Source organism: Marmota flaviventris, chromosome 10 (genome assembly GCF_047511675.1).
Source record: "Marmota flaviventris isolate mMarFla1 chromosome 10, mMarFla1.hap1, whole genome shotgun sequence".
NCBI classification, from domain to species: Eukaryota; Metazoa; Chordata; class Mammalia; order Rodentia; family Sciuridae; genus Marmota; species Marmota flaviventris.
In genome coordinates, this window is record NC_092507.1 from 24,149,803 (window position 1) to 24,163,820 (window position 14,018).

The following is a 14,018-nucleotide window of genomic DNA, read 5'->3' on the forward strand; positions in this document are numbered from 1 at the left end:
AATCAAAGCCCAGGGTAAACTGAGGAAGTACCATCCTCATCCTAGCCACCCAAGAGTGAAACTGGAACCCAGAAGACTGAGGATTGTTGGAGCCTGGGGGAAGGTGTGGTAGGGAGAAAGGGGAAATCTCCTGGGTGCCCATCTCTTCCGAACCAAACTCGGGATTCCAGGCTCTCCTGGGTCCAACCCCCGCATTTCGCTTCCAGTTCCCTGAGCCCTTCCCCCTCATCCGCAGGTCCGCACCACCCTCTTCGGAACCCAGCACCCTTCGGGCCGCCTCCGGGACAGACCCTCAGTTCCGCCCCCTCTGGGACCCGCCCCGCGACCCCGCCCTCCCGGGCCCCGGCGGAGCGCAGCACTCGGGGCTCTGGGGACCACCTCCTCACGGGACCGGACCTCACCCTCCCGGGCCCCGCGGTGGCGGGGAGGGGCAGCCGGCAGCCGCTCCCGCCCCGCGGCCGCTCCCTCCTCGGCTCTTCCCTCCCGGCCGCTCCGCGCCCCGCCCGCCGCCGGCCGGCCCCTCCCGCGCCGCCCGCTCCCGCCGCGCTCGCTCGCCTCCGCCGCCCAAACTTTTCTCCGGGCGCGTCTCCCCGGCCGCCGCCCCCGCGCATGGGCGCAGCGCCGCAGGGGGCCTGACCCCCGCCAGGTCCGCCACCCGCGCCATGGCGGCCCGCGCGCCCCCAGCCGCACCTGCGGCCGAGGAGCCAGGGGGCCCGGGCGGCCCCCCGCGCAGGAAGAAGTCCCGCTCCGGCCTCCGCCGCGCCTTCAGCTGGCTGCGGGGCAAGCGGCGCAAGAAGAAGGCGGCGGGGGCGGAGGGCGCCGAGCCGGCAGTCTCTCGGGCCAAGAAGGCGGACGACAAGGCCAAGAGGGCCAAGGGCAAAGGCCGAGGTAAGGCGGCCGGGCACCTGGGCTGAGCACCGGGAGGCGCGGAGCGTGCGGCCGGGTGGCTCTGCTGGGGTCCGCGGTGTATTGGAGGGGGTGACCGCCTAGACATTGGTGCTGGGGGAGTGGAGAGTCCAAAGCTCAGGCCACTGCCCCCGTCCTGCGCCGCTCTCCACTCGAACTGCCCCCTCTGAGGGGAGAGGAACCCCGGTCCCCACCACCATCAGCGACTGGGGCAGGGATCCCCTGATTTAAGCAGGAAGTGCTGGCAGCCCGGCTCCGGGTGGAGAGGCAATTCCCCCTCCCGCAGGCTCACCCAGGTTCTGTCCTCTGCTGAGTCAGGGGGTCAGAGACTTGACTTTGGCCTGAAGCCAGCGGGAGAGGCAGGTGGCCTTGGGTCTCAGGCGGGGGTCCCTGTGGGTCTGGAAGGTTGGCTATAAGCTAAAGGAGAGTGTCTGCCCGCCAGGTGGATCTGTATTTCTAAACCCGTGGGACCCAGCTTGGAGCATAGCGTGCCTTAGGTTGCTAACAGTCTTAGCTTTTTCCTCCCGCGCACCCTCCCCCTTCCCACCCTTACCTGGGCCAAACCGCAAACATCCACCTCCCGGGGTGGTGAGCTCACCATCTGGGAACCTGCGGCCCCTCCCCATCACTCCTTCCCCCAGCCCAGGTAGCGACTTGCTAGTGTTGAAAGTGAGCTTCCATATCAGGGAAACTGAGGCCCAAGCTCAGGCTGTACCTGAGAGGTGTACCCGGTCTGGGGTGTGTGCTTAAAATACAAAAGCTATTTCCCAATCTTTCTGTGTTTGAGCCCCTGGGCTCCCCCTCGGGACTTATGAATGGGCAGCAGAGAGGAGGGGAAACTGACCTAGCCCGTCCCTGCTAGGGTCACTTTATTTTTGGCCTTTACTTGTTCTTTCCTCGTTTCCCCAGTTCTGTCTTCCATTTGAGGGGGAGTGTTTCAGTCTGTGCAAGAGGGTGGGGCTCCCTTGGGGCTTGTCATCCTTGAAAGTCTACCTTTCCTATACTCTTGCTTTAGTGCTGGGGTGAGGAAATGGCGGGGTGTATGGGCCCATTCCATTCTTCTGTGTACCCTCCCAATGTCCTTTAACTACCTCCTTTGGAGGAGAATTAGAAGGAACACTTTAGGGGTCAGGAAAAGGGTGGAAAGCCTCTTGTGTGATTGCATCCGGCCTGATCTTCCTTTTGGATAAGGGCCCTGCTCCCCTGCGGCCCAACCACAAATAGAAGCCAGGGCACTGGGGCTGGGATGGCTGGGCCAAGCCCTGAGGGAAGGTTTGGGTGACTGATGGATGTTTCCTCTGCAGCCCTAACAGGAGGGGGTCTATCCCAGTGTTGCCTCACTGGGATTCAGCATGAATTCATCTCCATTTCACTTAAAAGGACAGGGGTCAGAATTGCAGCTGCATGGATTGTGTTCAGATGGTTGGGACTGGCAGGCAGATGGTTAGTGCACTAGTGGTATACACAGGACAGTGGACTAGGAGGCTAGGCTGGAGGAAGGGGGCTGGAAATGCTGAGTCTGAGTTTGGGGGTCATTGGGTCAATGGCCAGCCTCCCTCTGCCTTGTGTTTGGTATCAGGTGGCTCTGGGCTTTCTGGGCAGCCGGTCAGCCTGACTGAGTCCACGTGCAGGGGCCACACCCTCTGCCCTTAGCTGTTGTTTCCCCAGGTCTGGAGGCGGCCCCAGGTATGGCTGAGGGAAGTCCCTTTCCCTTTTGCTCCAGCCTCCTATTATTCCAATTGTTTCCTTGTCACTTTCCTGGCCCAGCTTCTTTTCTGTTTATTAAGAGAAAAAAATCCGATCTCTCTAATCTCTACTGGCACCTCTGGCCAGGAAGGGGAAGCCTGAAGAAGTCTTAACTCTTTCAGAGAGAAAGTTCAGAATAGAGATTGATTGGGAGAGGTGAGAAGCAGGGACACATGAAGACTCCCAGGATGTCAGATATCAAGGGCATTTTCCCCTCCCTCCCTCCCTCCCTCCCTTCCTTCCTTCCTTCTTTCCTCTCTCTCTCTTCATCTCTCTCTCCTTCCCTCTCCCTTTCCCCCCCACCCCACCCCAGGTGCTTAACCAACCATTGAGCTACAACTCCAATCCTTTTTATTTTTTATTTTGAGACAGGTCTTACACAATTGTTTAGGACCTTGCCGAGTTGCTGAGGCTGGCCTTGAATTTGTAATCTTTCTGCCTTAGCATTCTGAGTTGCTGGGATTACAGGTGTGCACCACCACTCTCAGCTAGAAAAGAGGAAATCTGTCTGATAATTATTGATTATTCTGATGTGTCAGGAGCCCTTTCTCCATTATTTCTCCTTTTTTGTTTTGGTACTAGGGATTGAACCCAGGGGCTGTTAACCACTGAGGCACACCCTCAGCCCTTGGGTTATTTAGAAACAGGGTCTCACTGAGTTGCTTAAGGCCTGAGTTTCTGAGGCTGGCTTTGAACTCCAGATCTTCCTGCCTCAGCCTCTGAGCCACTGGGATTACAGGCGTGCGCCACAGCACTTGGCATCCATTATCTCTCTCTCTCTCTTTTTTATGGTGTTGGGGATTGAACCCAGGGCCTTGTTTATGCAAGGCAAGCACTCTACCAACTGAGCTATATCCCCAGTCCCTCCATTATCTCTTGAGATCCCATTTGTAGGTGGAAAAACTGAGGCTCAGGGACAGTGAGTGAGTGATTTGATCAAACTGAGATTTAAACCCAAATCATCTGCCTTCAAAACTGCTACGATTTGCATGACTCTCTCAAGAACCTAGAGTAGGAGTAAGACTCAAAGATCTTCTTTTCCAATTCATTCTGTAGATGAGAAACAGCCCAGAGAAAAGTGAAGGAACTTGATAGAGTGGGAGGGTATCAGAATCAGACAAATGCGAGTTTAAAATTTTGGCTCAGCTACTAGGATGCTGACATTGTCCTAGCGTCCCATGACATTGGACAAGCAACTTCTCTGTGAACTCTGATTCCATTACTGTCTCATGGGGAAGAGAGAGGACTTTCTCCTAGGGGTGATCCTCTGGACATTGCCTTGATGGGTCTGTGACCTTTTTATCTTTCCCAGATTATCTCAGGAGAAGATATGAAAATTATATGAAAGTCATTGTAGAAATGCAAGGGTTTGCTATTTTTGTGTTTAAGTTTGCTTTTATGGGGTGTAAGTTTAGTCACCTGAGCTCTAAGAACCGATTGAAGTAGTGGTTGCTGAAGCTGACAAGAACAATTCTGCTGTCCCTATCAACTACTTGACACTGGCAAGTTATTCCTCCCTCCAAACCTCATCTTTCGTATTTGTAAAGTAGGGATAATAAATCCTGCTTTATTGGGTGTTTCAAGGATCCAGTTAGATTACAGACATGGAAGTGTTTTGTAAACTATGGATCATGATCCAGATGGTAGCAATTTTCCACTGTTCTGGTGCTGAGGACTCGAGCATTAGTTAAGCTCATCCTGGTCCATGTTTGGAAAATAACTCACTTGGTTACACCTCAGATACCCTGGTGATGGTTATTACTAAGGAGGATACACAGAAGGTGAAGTCTTATCTTCATTCTTCTGGAAGACTTGGACATAATAAAAAGTTAAAAACAAATACACAGGAATCCATATTTTCCAGAAATATCACCTGGACACTAGATAAGTGTGTGGGGAGGAAGTGTTTCTGGGACTGGTGCCAGGACTGGGGCCCAGCAGATAATCCAGAGGAGGCTTTCTGGAGGAGGTGAGCAGGGTGTGGAAGAAGGCTAATTTGTAGGGGAAGAGAAGTAATAGGAAGGCCGTTCCATGCCAGACAGAGGCCAGACATTTTCCTTAACAGTCTTCCCTTATCCTCACAACAACCTGGGAATTAAGCAACCCTCAGAGGATGCAAGTAAGTTGCTCAAGGTCACTCAACTTTGTGTATTTGAAAAAACATAGTATTCTTCATTTTGCATTGTCAGACATTGATCAAGGAGATGAGACTACCTGAGGACAAGACAAGCAAGGTCTTTGCCCCTGTGGAAGTGGTGTGACAGCATAACAATGACAAGTCTTTTTGTCTCCAAAGGCCACATGGCCCAAACAAAATAATATGATGTTAGATGATCCCAGTGACTTGGGAGGCTGGGGCAGGAGGTTCCCAAGTTTGAGGCTAGCCTGGGCAACTTAGTGAGACCCTGTCTCAAAAAATGAAAATGGCTGGGGATGTAGCTCAGTGGTTAAAGCATCCTTGGTTCAATCCCCAGGACTGGGGCTGGGGAGGATTAGATGAGTTTCTGACTGTGGAATTGAACAGGACCAGCTTTGGGGAAGGGGTGTGTACCCTCTCAAGTGTTCCTCTTGGGCAGTGGCTGAGGGGTGGGAGTGAGGATGGCTCTGATATTGAGAATTCAGGAGCCACCTTGTCAGGCCCAGTAGACTTTTTTTTTTTTTAAAGAGAGAGTGAGAGACAGACAGAGAGAATTTTTTTTTAATATTTATTTTTTAGTTTTCGGCAGACACAACATCTTTGTTTGTATGTGGTGCTGAGGATCGAACCCGGGCCGCACGCATGCCAGGCGAGCGCGCTACCACTTGAGCCACATCCCCAGCCCCAGGCCCAGTAGACTTAAGCCCATGAACTTACTTCAGCCTCCCCAAGTTCCCTCTGGCCATTCACTGGGGGATCACTGTCCTTGACATGGGATTGTGAAAAGAGCTAAGTCTGAGTTCTGCTCTGCTGTTTGACCTTGGACAAGCCTACCCCATTCCCAGCCAGACATGCCTTGGCCCTATCTTGACATGGATGGAGTTTAAGGGCCTCTGAGACTCCTTGTAGTTCTTGGAATCTCTGGGATTGAGAGTAAGCTGGAGGAGCAAGCTCATAGAGATGAGTAAGGGGGTGGGAGCTGTATCTGGGAAAGGAGAGCCTGTCTTGGCCGGCCAGACAGGAGGTGGCCTGGATGTCATAGGAAGGTGGGTAAGGAGAGTCCAGCAAAAACAAGTGCCTATATAACTCTGAAGCAAAGTGAAGATCTAAAGTCTCTTTGAGTAAGGGGCACTTTGCCTGAGGTCAGATGGTATCTGTTTACCTTTCAATAAATTCTGTATTTTCACATTCTGTGCCTTTGCATGTGCTATTATCCTATTTATTTATTATTGTGGTACTGGGTTCAGGGGCATTCTACCTATTTTGAGACAGGGTCTCGCTAAATTGCCAAGGTTGGCTTTGAATTCATAATCCTGCCTCCCAAGTTGCTGGGATTATAAGTGTGCACCATGGTGTCTAGCTTGCCTTCACTTCTCTGTCCAGTGAACTACTAATTCCTCGAGGCCCAGCTCCAGTATCCTCATGTCTGTGATACTACTAGGGAAATTACTGCCCTCAGAATCTAGAGCAGGGTGCTTAAAGAGATTTGGAGTTGGAGCTGGATTTGGTAGGTCATGCCTGCAATCCAGCAACTTGGGATGCTGAGGCAGGAGGACCACAAGTTTGAGGCCAACCTGGGAAACTTAATGAGACCCTGTTTTAATAATAATATCTTGGGGCTGGAGATGTGGCTCAAGTGGTAGCGCACTCACCTGGCATGCGTGAGGCACTGAGTTCGATCACATAAAAATAAATAAGTGAAATAAAGGTATTGTATTCAACTACAACTAAAAAAAAAACCAAACCAATAATATCTTTTATTTAATAATAAAAAGCAGGGTGCTGGAGGATGTTACAATGTAGTTCAGTGGTACAGTGCCCTCAGGTTCAATCTCTTGTACCACAATAAATAAATAAATAAATAAATAAAATTTGGGGTTGGGCAGTATTGTTTTTTGTGGTCACCACCTTCTTGAGTAGGGACATCTCAGTATCTTAGCCTGAGGCCTGGATCAGTGTAATGAGGACAGGGTTACCTTTGCTATAGAACACATCCAATAGTAGAGTAGCTTCCATAGAAGAGTCTGGGGTTCCTCAACAAGAATGTGACAGGGAGGCTATTCTGCCCATCTCCTCCTGGCCCCATAAGACAGTGTCTGCCTTAGATCCAGACAGGAGAGGGAACCTTATTCATTTCATAAATACTAAGGGCCCACTATGTGTCAAGTACTGTTCTGGGGATGAACAAGAGAGACAAGGTCCCAGTCCTCACGTACCTCACAATTTGAGATACTGAACAAGTACTTAAGGGTCAAAAAGTATGACCAAAGAGGAAGCACAGAGATGGCTACCCTGCAGCAGTGATACAAGATAGAGTTGAAGGATGAAGGGAAGCTCGAGTCCAGAGACCTGCAGCACTAGAATCAGGCAAGTGGCCCGTGGGGTCGGGGGGCTGGCTGGCTGGCTGTCCGCCGTGCTGTGGGCACAGGGATCTCCATCTTCACTATCTGGATATCCTGAAGGCTGGAGTTGGCTCTTCACTCGCCCCTTCTCAGCACAGGACCTGGCACTTAAGTGGCTTTGGGCGATAGGTGGGTGATCTAATATGGGCTTCCAGAGTAAGGTCTCTGTGGATCCTGGATGCTGAAAGTTCATGTCATTGAGGCCAGAGGAGGGAATGACTTGCTCAAGGTCACAGTGTCCAGCCTTAGAGGTGAAACAGGAGCTCACAGCTGCCAGGTGATTTCAGCTTCCTCTCTCCTTTGTTCAAACTTCAAACAGAAGAGCCCTTCCCAGAGAGGTGCCTCTGCCAGGGGTGGGAAGAGCCTGAAGTGGAGGCCAGCCCCACCCCCAGATACCTTGGGGCCTTGTTCAGTTTTCTTCCTCTGCACTCCAGCTCTCTTTTGGAAATCCCCTCACTGTGCTCTACTCCACTGTCCCCTCCCCAAGTCTCCACAGCAGGGTTGCAAGCAGGGTTTGCTGAACTGGGGTGGCCAAACCCCATGGCCAGAAAAATCTACACCCTGTTGTCAGCAGGCAGCCAGGCAGAGCCTCCCCTTACCTCTGCCCCTTGGAAATCCCCTCTTTCCAAACCCTCAAAGCCCTCTCAGCTGCTCTTGGCCTGTCACATGCTGAAGAAAACTAATGAGAGGAGGCATTGTATATTGTTTGGGCCCCAGTGAACATGGTAGGGTGGGGAGAGCGGGTACACACACCTTCTATGTGCAGACCCCCAGGCCACTTCCAGCTCCTTGGTAGACCTGGGGAAAAAACTAGGTGGGAAGCAGTTTCCTCAGATAGAAGGAGTGAAACCTCAGTCCATTTCCCGCATTGTTATCCTCACTCTACTTTGTGTTCCTTGTGTTCCACTGACCCTAGGGGCTGGTTCATCAATGGACTGTCAGTGCCACTCAGGGGTCCCCAGCTCTGCTTGGTATGGAAGGGCAATAGAGACAGCTTAGCTTATACAGGGTTTTAAGGCCAAATCTTGTGGCAAAGTGCATGATCCCTTGGTCATTTCAGATGACCAAGTCAGGCCTCCTCACTGCTTAAGTAGTGAGGTGGGAGGTGGTTCAGGCCTCTAATCTCAGTGACTTGGGAGGCTGAGGCAAGAGGATCAAGGCCAGTCTGAGCAACTTAGGAGACCCTGTCTTAAACATTAAAAAGGACTGGCAACGTAGCTTAGTGCTGGAGTGCCTCTGAGTTCAATCCCCAGTACCAAAAAAACGAACGAAAGAAAGAAAACTAGAGAAGCTGTTAGACCATTACCACCAATCCCAAGAGGATCACAAGGCACCTGAGCCTCATCAAGAGGCTCCCTATACAGCCTGTCCCATGCCCTGGGCCATGGGCAGTACTCCATCTTCAGGATCTGGGGCAGGCACTGCCTTTGCAGTGAAAGTACTTATGTGCCATCCTTACCACCTCCACCATTATGCAAGTGCCACTATTGCTTCTATACCTAGTATACAATTCCTATCATTTCACTTCTTTCAGCTTCTAGGCAACTCTCAAGACATACCTACTATGTGCTGGTCACTAAGGAGCGAGCTAATCCTTGTCTATAAGGAAACTCTTCTGGTTGGAAAGGCAGATACCAAAATAAACTGAAGTCTTGAGGCAAAGGCTGGGGTGGTGTCACAGAGGTTTGATCAATACTGCATCAGAGGGCAGCACTAATGGGTGCAGGAGCATAGGGAATGCAGCCAGGGGAGAGGAGTGCACGGGGAGCAGTGTCAAGCAGGGCCATGAGGATGAAAAGGCATCTTCCAGGCAAAGGTACAAGAGGAGACAGCAGGTGTACCCTAGAGAGTGGCAAACAGTTTTGTGTAGTTGGAGTTCTGAGAATGAGGACAGTATGGTTAGTGATGAGGCAGAGTTGGTGGGTAGGGGCAAGCTCCTTCAAGGCCTCTGATGGCCAACACACCTGCTACATTCTAAATAGCTTTCAAGGCTCTTTGCTTACCTGTTCTCACTCAATTCATGCAAAGGGATTTGTACTTTGCCCTTGGGTGTTTCCTCTGTTCTCCCATGCCACCTGTTCCTTTAAGTGCCTCAGTTTCCCTATCTATAAACAAAGATAATTGACCTAACAGATCTGTAAAGTCTCCCCCATCTTTGATACTGGAACCCCTTTTAAAAAATATATTTTTTTAGTTGTAGTTGGACACAATACCTTTATTTTGTTTATTTATTTTTATGTGGTGCTGAGGATCGAACCCAGGGCCTTGCACATGCTAGGCAAGCGCTCTACCGCTGAGCCACAACCCCAGCTTATGGAACCCCTTTTTTCTATGGAAGTTGAAGAGACAAATGCACACACCGTGGTACCCTGTGTATGGTATTTTCTATGGATAATTAAATGCCAGCCCTTGAGGGACTGCACTGTTGTCAACCTCAGACTTTTAGCAAGAGGCCTCAGGGAGAGTTGGGGTCAACTTTGACTCTTCCATTTTGCAGGGAGGGAACAGGGTATTATGGAGCCCCTGGGCATAAGAGGCAGCACGGTATAATGGAGGGGCTTGCCCAACTGGCAGAAAGTATGAACCATGTAGGGACTAGAACCATATAGGGGCTAGAACTCAGTCCAGCATTCTCTGTTATACCAGGCTGCCCCTAGATAGAGAGACTGAGCATAGTGATGGAAAAGGAGAGTCTCTGACTAGGCTGTGAGGCCCTAAATAGGTTCCCCAGCAGAAGGGCACTTGTGAAGACAGGTGGGAGCCTTAGGTAGCCTCGAAGGCTTTTAGAAGAGGTAAGACTTTGGGTTTTGAAAAACAGACTGTGTAAAGGGAGATGAATGAGGGGCACACAGCTCCACAGATGCATGCAGAGACAGGTGATTTCACTCATGTTTACCTGTAAGCTGTGTTACACAAACAAACCAACTGTATATCTGGGCATACACATAACAAACACAATTGCACAGTCATACTGATATACAAAAGCATAGTCTTATAAACAAACACATTTATAACACACACACAGGCAGACTGTTACTTAAATACACAAAAGTCAATCATCTGCAGCCACCATGAGATAGTCACATATGTAAGACATGAAAAAAGGCTCCATTACATGGATATATTCATAGATGATTAGAGATGTACCCTCATGTTCAGGGTCACAGATGTATGGCCACATCACATTCAAGCACACAATTACACAAAAATGTCATTACTGCTCTCCTCCATAGATGAGGTGAGAGGTGACAGCCTGGAGCAGTGGGCATTGGAGTCAGTCTGGGTTTGAATTCTGGCCTTGTAGCTTAATGACTTCAAGGAGCCTCAGTTTCCCCACCAGTAAAATGGATATGAAAAAAGTATCCACCTTAAGGAATTGGTTTTTGGATGACATAAAAGTAGTGCATACAAGTAGGTAACAGTGCCTGGCACACAGTGAACATTAAAAGGATGCTGCTATTATTTTGAATACACCACTGAGACACAATTGGATATATTTGTACACTCATGCATGCAACACTCACGGGTTGGTGGCTGGTGGGCCTTAGTAGCAGAAGGGCTCCGGACCCCGCCTGCTAGTTCTTCCAGCTCCAGTGCAGTCCCCAAAGAGGCGGCCCTCGGGTTGAGAGAGCTGGTTATCCACCTGCCCCAACTGGACCTGCCGATTCTTTCCCGGAGCGTTCAGGGCGGGGCGGATCAGCAGGTCTCCCAGGTACCGGGAGGGGCGGAGCTGACGGGACGCGCGCCAGGCCCCGCCCCTCCTGCAGGCCCGCCCCCGTCCTGGCCATTGGCCGCAGAGCTCGGGGGCGTGGCTGAGCTGGGGCTGGGGGCGCCCGAGTGGCAGCCCGCGCGTCTCGCTGCCTCCCTCCCGGGGCTGCGGGCCCGGCCGCCGGGCTGGCTGGGCCGCGCTCGGATTCCCGCGCCGGCTCCCGCGCCCGCCATGGGTAACTCGCACCACAAGAGGAAGGCCCCCAGCGGCCCCCGGGCCCGCAGCTTCTGGCGGTTCGGGAGGTCGGCTAAGCGGCCCGCAGGTAGGGGTGGGGGCGGGGCTGGCGGGGAGGAGGGTCTTTGCTGCAGCAGTCGCCACCGCTGCTGCCCCCTCCTGGGGCCTGGTGAGCTTGAGTGGGGGGCCGGGAACCCCCGCGCAGACCCCACCCCTTACATGTACTCGGAGACATGTATACAGTGATACCTACCGGCGGGCACACGTACGTGTTCACATTTTTCATGGTCGCACACACACACTCAGATGTGTGGGCATGCAGGGACGAAAAACAATCACACACCCACCCGCGCTTTAGGAGACAGATCTTGAGACACAGGTACATATACCTATGCATACGGTTTACATGGCCACACGAACTACACCCACGCGCAGATTGAGACACACGGGCACATAAATCAGTCATGTAGGTACAGTTGCCCAGCGTCACGCAGATTCACAGTTGCACAACCGACCAGACTCCCTCGGGCTCACAGGCAGACCCTAGGGCACTACACACTTGTCCCGCAGACCTTAGCCCCCAACAGGCTGAAAGTTTGCAGGAGGGTGGGGAGACAAAGGTGGAGGGGCGAAGCAGGAAACCAGGGGCTGGAGGCTCGGGACCGCCTCCATCTGGCGCGATCGGGAGTCGGACTGGTTCTCTTGGCTCCCTCCCTACCCCCACCGCGTCACCGCGGCCTCTCCCCGTCCCCCAACTCCCGCAGTCCCCGAGGTCGCCGCCGCATCTCCCCCCTTTCAATGCAGCCACTGAGCTGGAACGCAGCAGTCCTCTTCGTCCAGCGTGCTGCGGGATCCCTCCGCGGGTCACATTCCGACCTCCAGGGGTAGGGGATAGGTAATGGGGAAGGCTTCCAACCCCTAAATGGGAGATGGCATTCTTGTTTTCCAACAAAGAACAATTCGGGGTATTCCTGAGAATCCCAAAGGGTCCTGGAGGAGGGGCCATACAGGGTGCTTGTTTTCTCATCTTGTGAATCCAGAGATGGGGGAAGGGCAAAGTGGGGGATCCAAAACCTTACCCCTTCAAGATATGAGCTTTAACAGAGGCAGGTTACATAGAGGTACCTGCTGGTCTGAGGGGGAGAGATTCTGAGAGGAGGTAGAGTGAAGGGACCCTTGATGTCGTGGGAGAATCCACCCACATATTCCCAGGCTGGCCCACATTCCTAGAGGTCCAGCAACTGAGCCTGATGATCTCACCCCTCCATCAGCCCTGGACATAGGGGGCAATGGAAAGAGCCTGCTCTCAGTGTGGCTCTGGCATAGGGTCTGATGACCTTGGACAGATTCCTTTCACCTTTCTGGACTTTCCTGACTCCTCTGTTCCTGAAATTAGGGAGCCTTAGCATAGATGACTTTGTGGGTCTCTTGTAGTTATGACTAGCCATTTCATGGATGAAGAGACCGAGTCTAGAAAAGAGGGTCTTGTTCAAGGTCATTTGTATAAGGTGATTTGAGCACAAGGAATGATGACCAAACTAACAGGAAAAGGGTTAATTAAGTTGAGGTAGGCTCTCTGAAGAGTCCTCAGAAGGTGGGTGTTGATAGGCTGCAGGAGTTCCCTTCCCTGGCAACCCCAAAGTCCTGGCTGTGCCCACCTGTCTCTGCTTCCTGAATCTGCACTGAGCTGGCAGAGCTGGGGCTGGGCTTTTCATCTGTGCTGTGATGGCTGCTCTGATCTGATGATTTTCTGAGAATCAATTGTGGGCCAGACTTGTGACCATTTGTCAAGGGGGAGAGAGAGAAAAAGAAGGTGTGTTTGCAGTCTTCTACCTGCTGCCCTTGAGGAAGAAACCAGGAATTTCCAGCCACCCTTGTGCACCTCCAGCCCCTGCTGCAACTCAGGGGTCAACTTGGTTTTCATGTGTTCCTAAAAAAACTAGAAAGCATTGTCAAGGCAACATAGAAGGGTAGGAGCTGGGGAATGAATATTCCAGGCTATATTTTAAAAGTTGCTGGGTTGGGATCAGTTTACAAAACTGATTTCGTGATCTTAATCTGGTTTTTAAGTAACTGCAGGATTGGAATTAGTCCTGTATTGTTGATTGAAGGAGAAACATGGGGGATTCCTTGAAGCTGCAGGGTATGGTCTTGAGAAAAGTCAGGGAATTGGGACTGAGTATGGAGATTGGAGAGGAAAGTAGTTGAGGCATATTCCTTGTCCTGGGAGGAGAAGAGTCTCCACTGTTAATGTAAACTTCAGTCCCTTTGGTTTTACTTGTGTTGAGGACTCTAAGGCTTCCCTAGCTTCAGATTCTGCTGCCATAAGCCCATAGGACTGGAGCTTGATTACTTATTCATTTGATTAGTCTGTGAATGGAGGAGAGAGACGTGTCAGGCAGCTAGAGAGGGCTGTAGTGTACAGCCATAGGGAGCCAGTGAAGGTGTTTGAGCAAGGGTGGAGCCTACAAAAGTGGTGTGTTAGGAAGATGGCTCCAGGGCGGGGGCAGGTGCAGGCAGGCTATCCTGGGGTGGGCGTGGAAGCTCAGAGCCTCTTGCAGTAATCCAAGGGAGAGGTGATGAAGAAAGGGCTGATCTGGGGCCTGGGGTGGAGGGCTATGGGAGCAGAGAAGATGGGCAGCTGCAGAGACACTTTGGAGGATGCCGCAGAATTTTTCAGGATTTGGGGTTAATCAGATGTTGGGAGTAAAGACCAGAGGGGGCTGTGAAGGCTCTGTACTCAAGATTGCTTGGCTGGGGGTGGTAGCAGAGTTGTTACTGCAGAGATAAAAATAAGGCCCTGGGTAGCTTGACGCAGTGGCACATTCCTGTAGTCCCAGCTGTTCAGGAGGCTGAGGCGGGGGAATACAAAATTGAGTCTTGA

At 51.8% G+C, this 14,018-nt stretch overlaps 1 protein-coding gene across 2 annotated transcripts in view; it reads left to right on the forward strand.

Annotated features, from left to right (window-relative positions):
- The first annotated feature begins 531 nt into the window (after nt 1-531).
- The window catches only part of Nhsl3 (NHS like 3), a 29,729-nt gene continuing 16,242 nt past the window's right edge, over nt 532-14,018 (forward strand). Inside the window, exon 1 of one of the 2 annotated variants that reach the window (XM_071617624.1) lies at nt 532-888. In XM_071617624.1, the coding sequence (XP_071473725.1) occupies nt 663-888 (226 nt within the window). In that variant the 5' untranslated portion in view covers nt 532-662. The remainder of the gene's footprint in view (nt 889-14,018) is intronic. The other variant, XM_027936935.2, reaches the window with a different exon arrangement.